We start from the raw sequence: 11,331 nt of genomic DNA, 5'->3' as shown, positions 1-11,331 counted from the left end.
ATATTTAAATATTGCGATGCGTCTCTTATAATTCCTCTGATTTGAAGAAACACTTTTGTCCTCCCTAATGAATCACCCTTTCCTCTGGATCTAAACAACACAGTTGGGGCAGTGTTGCAGCCACTCTTTTCTTAACCCTCTCATTAAAGGTGTTGGCCACACTTCTGGAGGCTTTGCCGTGCTTGTGACACCTGTGCACATGACAGCGGAATAATTGGCCCGGAGGCTTTGTAAAAGCTCGTAACGCCTTCTGACAGCAGCTATCATTTTAAGGGCTTTGTGTCTTTATTTTTTTTCCCTATTCCTTTATTTATTTTTGCTTCCTCTGCTCCGTACTCCAGAAGTGCACATTAAAGCTGCAAGGACATGACATGCTGACAGGTAAAAAAAAAAAAAGGTGCTTTGACACTTCACTTTCTTTGGCAGCCTTTTGCACAGGATCCCCCTTAGAAATAATATCTCTGTATAATATCATTTCAAATTGTGGTGATCTTCAAGTCGTAAGATGCAATTGAATTCAACATGTTTTCACGGAAGAACCTCTGATCTCATCATCTTGTTTGATTTCAGGCAACAAGAATGTACGATGATGCACTGAGATCAGTTTCACATGCTCACAACCACTGGACACGCGGACGTACACACGCAGCATAACAACAGATTGTACGCGTTTCCTTCAGGAGTCAAATTCACGAGCACACACACACACAAACACTGGAGCTATCCATCTGCTACGATGCACTGTAAAGGTTACTTGTCATGCGACATGGGGATGGTAATACCATCGGACGGCGGGATAAACTGTCTGTAGGTGTACGAGTCCTCCTTACCCCCTGAGCCCCACGCGCTGTTGGCGTTACCATTTCTCATACCTCGAGTCCGGCGGCGACTGCGGTTTGGGTCGGTGTAAAAGGCCAGCTGAGGCTCGCTGTCGGCCTCCGTCCCAGAGTCCCCGTCTGGGTTCAAGAAAGTTGAACCCGCTGTTGGATTCACACAAAACAAATACACCTCCAATGAAAAGAAGCTGTGGACCCGCGGTGGGGAACGTGGCCTCAAGTCGGCCTCATAGACAAGGCAGGGAGGAGGCAGCGAGAACGGAGGGTGAACCCACGGCTGGATTCATTGTGGAAACAGATTCAGTGCATGAGACGTTTTCTCTAATCAATACTTGAAATGTGGCCTAGAAAGTTAACAGTGTCTTGCTGTGAAGAATAGTGTGGCAACCACTTTTTCTTTTCCCCAATAATATACTCGTCTAACATTGCTGACAACTTTTGTTTTAACCATTAGATTTAACAATCCATCAAGATAACACACAATTAGTTACTATAATCAATTGATCGGCCTTAAACAAAGACTTGCCATGAGCTCCCTCTCAGAAATTGAGGCCACGACAAGATGTGGGTGCAGAAGTGAACAGGATGCAGCTTCTTCAGTTTGATCGGATACATTTTTAGTCAAATGTGTTTTCTGCAAATGTCCTTGGGGGGAATGCATTAGAGCAAATCACAGTTCACCTTGAGTCGTTAAGTAAAACCCTGCAGGGTTCGCCATGCAGAGTGAACCTTTCACGACGGAAACTAAAAATATCCTCCAGTGAGGGTCCGAAACATCATAAAGTCTAACTAGCGTTACCATTCAGTGGGATGTATATTGCAATATTATATGTATCAACATCTAGTGTCAACCACTGACTGTCAAATCAAAGCAAGCTTCAAAATCATAAATGAAGTATTTACAATATTTTAAGCAATATTTGAATCAAGGAATATTTATTCAGTTAGTTTTTACAATGAACTGGATTATAAGATTATAAACCTACCATAGTACTACTGCACTGTTGTATTATTGTACTACTGCTTCTAGATACAGCCACATTATACACTTCTCCACAAAGGAGAACACTATTGATGGGGATCAGTCTTGAGTAAAGAGTTCATGGTTTATTTGCTTTGCCTTTGACCAACTCAATTTAATTGTTCCATCTGAGTGTCCAATTAGCACTTCCTGGCATAATTGGAAATGTGTGTAAATCCTCAGTTTATTAATTTACGGGCTATTATTTGATGTTTCCTTTAACACATTTTCAAACAGCTCTGCGTGAGAGGAAATGCTTCAGAAATAGAAAATACACAACAGGAGATGAAAAGGGTTTCCAATTTCATAATGAATTTCCCCGTGTTCGGTTTATCTGTGGAGGACTACTGACAAAATGGTCGCACTGATTTCAAAATGCTGCTCCAATCAAAACTTCAAAGTTAAATTAATCCATGACTTGTACCTATTGGGTTGAACACAGCACCTGAGTCGATAACAATAACACAATCTGTTAGATGAAATTTGTTTGAGAAGGATCCATAACAATGCACTGTGAAGCAGTGGCACAGTTGTCGGTGCTTGTTCCTGGAGTTCCCATGCAAATACAGGTCTGTGAAGTCCTTTAAATATTCAATCACTGCAATCATGAAGAAAGGTGAAGCATCAACTGAAATAGGAGTGCTGCACATAGCATTTGTTAGTGTCTACCAATCTGTACTGTATATGGCATCCTCTCTGTCTCAATCAAAAAGTTCAAAATTCCATACAATGTCAAATTAATGATATTGAATTAATGCATTTTTTCCTATAGTTCCTTATACAGCACTGTTTTGGTTGGCCTGAAAGTAGCATACGTAAAACATACTATGATGACCATATGTTATGTATGTGTTTTGTTTAAACTCGCCTTTATATCTGTGGACACCTATTTTTCTATTCATGATATGACATATATATATATATATATACATATACATAATATAGCGTATATTATATTTTAATTTTGCATTCAGTAGACATTCAGCTATTGATTACTTTTCAATTCCTCTATCATTTAGAAAATGTCAGCGAATAGGGAAGACTGAGTTCACGGAGATGATTCATCCATTATTCATGATTCTCAAGCGTTTATCTGCTTGATCAACAGTGTGAAACCTGAGAGGATCTCACTCACAAAGGTATTAAACCGAGATTTGAAAAGGCTTTTATCATTCAAAACATTTGCCGTAGAGTGAATAAAGTGTCAGAGTGTAAAAACGCAATGTACCAAACAATGCTGTGACAACATGACAGAGTTTTGTGTAGATAACAAGATGCAGTGACTGATCTTATTCTTTGTTGGTAAAATCGGGTAGGTGATATCGTGACAGAATAATTTACGAATCAAAAAACTATGAATGGAAACCAATCAATGATACAAAAACAATAAGGGGGAGGGAAAAGATGAAGACTAAATGGCAACACATATTTGGATAGGATGTCCCACAGGACAATACCAACATGGCTCCGGTTTTTTACTGCATTTATTGGTTTTTAACTTTTTGGTGTAAAGTATAAAGTGCTTTTCCACATGCAAGGATGAGGCAGGATAAATGCCAAACAAATGGCTCCCCAGCTTTAGCAAAATAATCCCACTTATACTCTCCAACGATTTTTCATTTTGTATTTCGGTGAGATAGTAAACGTCCCTCTCCTCAACAGCGAGCCCCACTGATCGGTCATTTAGAGCTACATTATGCTCTTAAGGACCGGCACTGATACAAAGAGGGGTAAACAAACTGCTCTTACGATACAATGCATTTCAGCGGAGTGTGTTTTAGCAAAAGCATTAGCTATGTTTAGAGGGCGTGTATTGAAGCTTGCATTACAAGTGTTAGTGGGACGCGAAACCACAAAGTGATGGGGGGAAAATCCATCAAAGCAGCAAAGATTTGCAGCCTCAGCGGGATATATGGGAATCGGAAATAAAATTCATGCTAACATTGTTCAGTGACAAGAGCTTTAAGAATCCCCAACCAAGACAAAGCCCTTGATTAAACTGGAGAAGATCCCTCGGAAACAATGGAGGAACGAAAACACTGTTGGCAGCAATGTCAACGTGACAAACTGAGAAGGACTTTTCCATGACAGCAGCTCCGTCAGTTTCTCGTACTGTTGGTTTTAGAACAATATGCACTGAAGATATACGAATGTGTCGTGTAAATATTATTGGCAGCCATGACTATCTGACGGCACAGATGTTGGTGTTGCTTTACTTCACAAGTGGGACAGACTTTTTTGATGACACCAGTGTTACAGCAGCATTTTGCACGTCTGATTTAATAATAAAGCAATATTCAGCATACACCCGCTAGAAATACAGGCAGGGAACAGAGTCCTCCACAACCTAATTCAGTGCACTTATCAAAACTCTGCAGGGAAACAGTGAAATGAAGACAAATAAAACCTCTTTGCAGCAAGCTTTGGATCAAGGAGGTCCTTTTTTTAGTAAAACATATTCTCCAGTAAATAGAAATGATAACTAGACTTATATACACTGCATTTCCCATTTCATTTTAGCTTTTACATTTTTGTGATCGGAGATTTCTGGTTGTTGAGTGTCCGTACCACATTTTCTGCCAGTGTTTCAAACAACTGTTGAAGAAAATGCCCGGAAACCAGAAAAATACTGACTTCGTGGTGGTGCTTGAAGAAAAGTAAGTGGGTTAACAAAGTCATTAGGGTTCATCCTCTGGGGACAATGAAAGTCTGTACAAAAGTAATTTATCATCAACTCTGTAGTTGTCCGGACCAAATTGGCTGGCTGAACAACCAACCTTGCTCTATCCCCTCAGGGATGCTGGTAGCATGACTTACTAAAAAACGATGTAATCTTTAGCAGAAAATGACCCGCTGGGGTTTCAAGCTGTCTTTTTACAAACTCCACCAATTTGTGGATATGCAATGTACACTATATTCCTTTTGAATAATTGCAGTGCAAGCAACAGACAAGTCACTTAGATTTCAAGCTGCAGTCTTGTCTCAAAGTCACGGTTTATACTGTATATACTGAAGGGATTCCATCTGTAACATATTGGGTTGAAGGATAAAGACAAAAGCGTAAGTCTGGGTGTTCTACAATCTTTGTCGTACATCAATCAGAATTGAACTTTCCTCTTGCTGCTGTAGCACAGAGCGACGGAACACATCTCTCGTGTCTGTGGTTCAATGGCTTTTCCTGAAAGTTGGAAAAGTAAAGGGAGATGAACAGGAGATATTTCCTCGTCTGTTTTTTTTGTGCCTGATTTAATTCTGATAGTACCAAGTTGTAAAATAAGACCTGAGAGCTTACAGAGATGCTCAACTCTTTACATGTGCATTTTAGTCCTTCTGACACATTAATGGAAACACAAACATTTGTTGTCATATATTGAAATATAATAACAAAAAAGACATGTTCAAGGTTGTCAAGCACTTTGGTGAATGCAGCCGATCAATATGTAGCCTTCAGAGGACAGAATCGAATGGGCTCCACCTGCCTAACGGAGAACAAGAATAATGCTGTGTCCTTTTCAAGCTCGATGGCTGAAAGGTTCAGAGTTTACGAGCAGTGAGTCAGCCTCAAATAGTCAATAAAATGGTAAATAGAGGAGCCGGATCCAGAAAGCTACAGCGTAACTGATACTTTGGAATGGGACAGTGTTTGGATATCTCCATTGATCGAATGCAGACTTAAAAATAGGTGGCGATGATGTGGGGAAACAGGTGATGTAAGAGTGTGTAAAACTTAGTAGGTGCAGTGGGAGCACGGGCGAACTTGAAGCTGAGGAAATCTAAGAAGAAAAATGTCAGAGCAACAAACATGGATATTAAATCACCCAGTATTGAGAAACAGTCCCATCCGGGCAGGATCAATGACAGGAGCTCAGACACACTATTTATAAAACTGGGACAGCTTTGTGGAGAACGGAGGCAAACAAAACACTGACAACAAGTTTTCACTCCAATTAGGTTAGAGCATGGAATCCTTCTGAACAATGACAGAATATTTAATTAAAGGAAGACAATGCTTAATGGCTTTTGGGACCCATAATTGCCATTTGTGCAAGTGTGATCTGTATTCTCTCTAGTCAAAGTGGGCTGAAATACATTTTAAATTCCCATTATTGATTAATCTATTAACATTTGTTCTTGATTATTCATTCAATTGTTTAATCAAGAAAATGTCAAAACATACTGAAAGTGACATCTTCAGAGCGTGGAGTTTGTCCAACAAACAAAGTTTTTTTTAATTTGGGGATATACACTGGAACTATAAGTAGCATGTTTGGTTTGTCCGGATCAATTGTTGGAGGACTGGCTTCGAAATCTTGAATCGATATTCATGGTCCCCAGAGATGGACTATACTGACTTTGACCATTCTCTGATACGAGGTTACCGTCCCTGTTTTTAGAGAAATTCCTTCACAGCTGAAGATAAATCTTAGGAACCTTTGACTATTCCTCTGGCCCCATCAGAAGGTTAACTCATTAAAAACATCAATATCTCCACATCTAACTGAGGGATTGACACAAAGTTTTATTTTTTTCCACAATATATTCGAGGATTAAGGGCAGAGAATGTCACTCCCTGTTAAATCCTATGTGGGAAAAAAGTTAATTTGTAAATATGGGGCTATATGGATAAATTGATTGATGGTTTATGATCAAACCGATGGCATTGCCATCACCCTCAGCTGGTGTTAGAAGCGTATTAGTATAGAAAACACAACACTCCCTCCTCTACTTGCTTTCCTGTGGTGGTGTATTTATTTTTGGCCTTTTTGAAATATGCTTGGTGAGTGTTGGTTTTGTGTCTGTTAGTTTCCCATCCCCCTTAGCCCTCTCTCTCCTCTCTCTCTCTCTCTCTCTGTCGCTCTCTCTGCACACTTGCCCTTTCTCGCAAATCAACACCCATGCCCGTTATCAAGCCATCCCCACCTCACTGCAAGAACCCTGCAGCTAGTCCCAGCCATATTGTTGTGCAATCCATTGGTTTGTTTGTGTGCCACGCTTCAAGCTCTTCCTCCAGAATAACAGACACTAGTACCCCTGTCAGAGAGCTCGCCTGCCGGCCTTCCTGCCCGTCTTACACCTGCTCCCCGTGTCTTCAGGATCATCTGCCTGTCTGTCCACCTTGCCAGTCTGCCAAGCTCACAAAGCCAGTTGCCTCTGGGTCCTCTCTGCCAAGCCTCTTCCCGGATACCTCCCCCTCATCTCTGCCCCAAGCCTCAGCCTGCCACCATCTCTTCCTCACTGCCCGAGTGACAATAAAATATATATTTTTTTTCCCTTTGCCAACTTGTCCAGTGTCTTTATTTGGGTTCAGCCTTGAGCCATGATATTTTTTTAACTCAAAGCACCTCTGTGCCTAAAGAAACTGCCAATGTGCTTCATCAGAAATGCATATCCGGTGGCCTCCCCCAAAACCATTCCACTGTCAGTTGAGGGGGGGTCTGTGTCCGATCATTTCTGTAACTTCCAAACTGATTATGCAACATTCCCCAGGCCACCACAGGCCATGCATGACCCTGAAGCTAGTGTTACACAACTATTGGTGGCACATGTAAACAACCAACTGCAGCACTCTGAATGCCTTCCAGGAGCATAGATTTTGAAATGTTATTTTAAAGTTTATTATTCTGAGGATTTTCAAGTTCACAAGTACAGGAAATGGAGCTTTCGCTGTAAGTAGCTCTCTAAACACCTGAATAGAACACAGCTGCCCTTAACAGCTCTGAGGCTGCACATTTTCCAGTGAGGGGGGAACATAAAAGAAATGCTGTCCACAACATAATAGTTCTACACTGGAGGAAGTGAAAGTGGTTCAAATTGCAACAGCATGCCTCGGTGGCGCACAAGAAGAAAGGCATTTTCAAATAGAGTTGAGAGAAAATGTAGCTTACATCTTCTGAGGTAAGCGCACACTGACCTATCAGACACTTGCAGCTGAAATTTACTGAAACAAGTGTAGTGTCTGTTCATAACATACTTAATCATTACCCAATCTCCACATATATAGTCATATATATCTAGTTTAAGTCCCTTTGCCGCCAGCTTGGGTTTGAATCATTTGCTGCATGTCACCTCTTAACTTCCCTGTTATCTCCATTGTTGCTGTCATTAGGTCAAAATATCCAAAATAAATCTGAAAAAAATAAATAAAATACCTCTGGATTTTGAGGGATAAAAAATTAAAAATAAAATACTTTTGCTTGCAAATTACTATGGTTGGGATAAGACATTTCCAGTTTACAGAGCTTAGGTATCTGAGTAGCCAGTCTGTGCTTTGACTGGGCACAGGCATCTTTACAACACTCTGTTGTCAGACTCAGTGACGCTGGACACATGGATGCGTCACCTTAGCCTGGACTGCAGTTCAATATTTTTCCTTTTTATATTTCTTGATATCCAAAATAATAATACAAAAAAACAAATCACAATTTAACTTCCTCAGCAATACACACCATGTAGAAACAATTGAATAACAGACAGAATAGTTCAATTAAAATGAAAGAAACTTGAGGTATGAAGGTTTACTAACTTAAAGGTTCAGTGTGTAGAATTTAGTGACATCTAGTGGTGAAGTTTCATGTTGCAGCTGAGTTCCCCTCACCTCACCCTCCCCTCCCAAACATGAAAGAGAACCTGTGGGAGCCTTTAGTTGTCATACAAACTCAAAAGGTGTTTAGTTTGTCCAGTTTGGACTAATGTAAAACAACATGGCGGCCTCCATAGAGATGTGAATATAAAGTATTTAAATATAAAGGACCCATTCTAGGGTAAAGAAAACAACAATTTAGACGATAACACACTAGTGAAAACATCACTAGGGTTATTTTATATTTGAATTCTGCCAATAGATCCCTTTCAACTAAATCTTACTCACTGAAGCTTTTAAAGTTTTGAAAAGTTTTGAGAAATTTCAAATCAGTCAAGTGTTCATTGGATGTTTTTTCCAAATGCCCTTGTGGGCTCACAGGTTCACTGAGTTAAAGATGCTTTAATATTTTCAACATTTGTTACCAATATGCATATCTGTTTCCCCACCTACTTTACAGATGAGAATATGTTTCTCCTGAGAAATGAAGACTTAATCTTACACAGTTGTTATTTGCAGCCTTCATTACTGAACAATATCTTAACGATGCTGGGCTTATCGTCGCTATGACAACATGACAGACCTCTCTAAATATTCACTGCAAGACGTTCACCTGCAATTCAGTATGCAACAGCAAGTATAAACAACTTTTTTAAACCAACAAAATTGTATTATGCCTACTGCTGTGAAACAGGCCAATGACAATTTACCTTCACAGAGAAAGTGGATACATGAATCAAAATCAAGAGCATAAGGTTGACACGGCAATCAGGGCACTGATATAAGTGATTAGTGGTATTTATAATTGATGCAGCTACATGGATTTCACAAAAAACTAAATGCTTCAGTTTTTCTCTTTAAAAAATAGAGCCAAATCATCTTTGACATGGATTTTTTACCCTCATTGATTGTGTTCAGTTTACAGAAAACACAATTCAACAGAGTTTTGATCCACTTCCCCCATCTCTTTCCCCAAAAAAAGATGAATTAAATAGACAATTTTATAATTTCATCTTTTTCTGAAAACATCTATGAATTATGTAAAGACAATGGAATAACTGTTCTACAATAAGTATATGACAATACATTTATACAAAACAGGATGCTTTGGTCTGTCAAAGTTGTCTTAATGAAAAGAAAAGTTACTTTGAACTCCTACTCCTGTATTAAAATGTACTTAAATTAAATTAATTAATCAATCAATCAAATACATGCAAAAATTACTGCATTACTACCCAGCATATTATTTAATTTCCATGAATAAATTTAAATAAAACAATGGTGTACATTGTTTAACATATGTTGAACAAAGGTAAATATAAGTACTTTTTTTTATAACAGGGTTTGATAATTGAACAGGGAAAAGATGAAGTATATTGTACTCACATGCATTTAAACTTATTGATATTCTTCCATAACACATATTTTTTATGTGACAATTACATAGTTCAACTAAATGTCTAATCCATGACATATTCAGCATGAAAAAGTCATATGTATATTAATTAGTACACCTAACTTTGTTTTGTTTCTTCTCAGTGACACCAGTGTAAAAGTAAAAAAATTGTGATTGCTCAACAAATACAGATGCCAGTATTGTTCATGCATCAATAACCTGCCTGAAGTGTAATGTAGTAACTGTATAAAATGTTTGATAATTAGTAGAAATTATGGCTGTAACTGCAATGTGTTGGGCAATATAACAAATAAAAATGACTACCCACTGCTTTAACAACCGGAGAGTCACAGCAGCTTTCCTCTTTGCTCTGGTTAAACAAAGAACTATTAAGGGTAAAGCTGAAGTTTGAACACAGCACATTTTAAGTTTAAAGACACAGTTGAAAATCTGAGCAGCAAGAGAATCAGCCTAAAACTTTAAGTGTGCGAGTCACCAAAAGTTTCTCAAACAATGAAATGGCAGCTTCCACCACCCTTTGTTCTAATTAACTTTTGGGAGTGTGGAAAGATTCTACAGTGCAACGTTTGACAAGGCATTTCTTTAAATTAGGGACCAAACAACTGTGGGCTCCTGCTTTAACCAGAGTGGATCCAGACAGAAACAACAATGCTCTGCAACCGGAGGCATGAAACGCTACAATGGTGCCAATTTATCAAAATGTACATACAAAGGAAACAATGGGTCTTAAAAGCAAACGCCGACCTGAACCTGATGACAATGGCTCATTCGATGAGCTATTACAGGGCCTCGCTTCTCTGGTTGCTTTAATTATTTCTGTTGTCATATCTGTTCTTAGAAAAGTCTATATGTTAGCGTTGACAAAATAAGAAAGCAGTTATTCCTGCGGGTCTACTTTAAAATAAAGGGATGCCACTCCAGACAGGATTGAAATCACTGACCAACACAGATAATGTAAAAATCCCCCCAGCTCCACAGTAGACACACCCCTAACACCAGTTTAAACTGGGTTTAAATTAGTTCATGACAGCCCTAAAGTACTTGTTCTCAATGAATTGTAGTTTTCCCTTTTTTCTGTGCCAACTGAAAGACACCACATGCCACACACATGCTCTTCCCGAGATCCTAATTCATACCACACATCGCAGGGCGTCTCTTATTCCGGCTGTGTTTTACAGGGCATGACCCTGAAACCATTTGGAGGCAGGAAGGTGAGACCAAATGGCCCCACTGTGAAGTAATGGGACAGAATAGATGTCCAAAAGAGCCCAGGATCACAGGCTGTGAGGAGGCAGACATGGGCGAGGGTGTTGTGCGAGCCATGGCTGACCAGCGCCTGACGCCAAGAGCCATCCCTCTCTGCAGCCCAAACTCTAAAAGGCACAACGGGTTACCATTAAATACTGAAATAATAGAAATTTGCTCACAGTGGCAGAACATATCCAGTAATGGGCCTGCAATCATGAGCTGAATTGAT

The 11,331-nt window shown here is 39.4% G+C and overlaps 1 protein-coding gene across 12 annotated transcripts in view; it reads right to left on the bottom strand.

Moving 5' to 3' along the window:
- Positions 1–11,331, bottom strand: part of astn1 (astrotactin 1) — a 428,500-nt gene that overhangs the window by 298,799 nt on the left and 118,370 nt on the right. For 7 of the 12 annotated variants that reach the window (XM_034614559.1, XM_034614557.1, XM_034614558.1 and 4 more), the window contains exon 6: positions 831–980. The exons of 2 other annotated variants lie outside the window; for them this stretch is intronic. In XM_034614559.1, coding sequence (XP_034470450.1) covers positions 831–980 — 150 coding nt within the window. The remainder of the gene's footprint in view (positions 1–830; positions 981–11,331) is intronic. 3 more of the 12 variants (XM_034614568.1, XM_034614564.1, XM_034614565.1) reach the window with 1 other exon arrangement.

Source organism: Hippoglossus hippoglossus, chromosome 17 (genome assembly GCF_009819705.1).
Source record: "Hippoglossus hippoglossus isolate fHipHip1 chromosome 17, fHipHip1.pri, whole genome shotgun sequence".
Lineage (NCBI taxonomy): Eukaryota > Metazoa > Chordata > Actinopteri > Pleuronectiformes > Pleuronectidae > Hippoglossus > Hippoglossus hippoglossus.
This window is presented reverse-complemented; position numbering and strand designations above follow the sequence as displayed.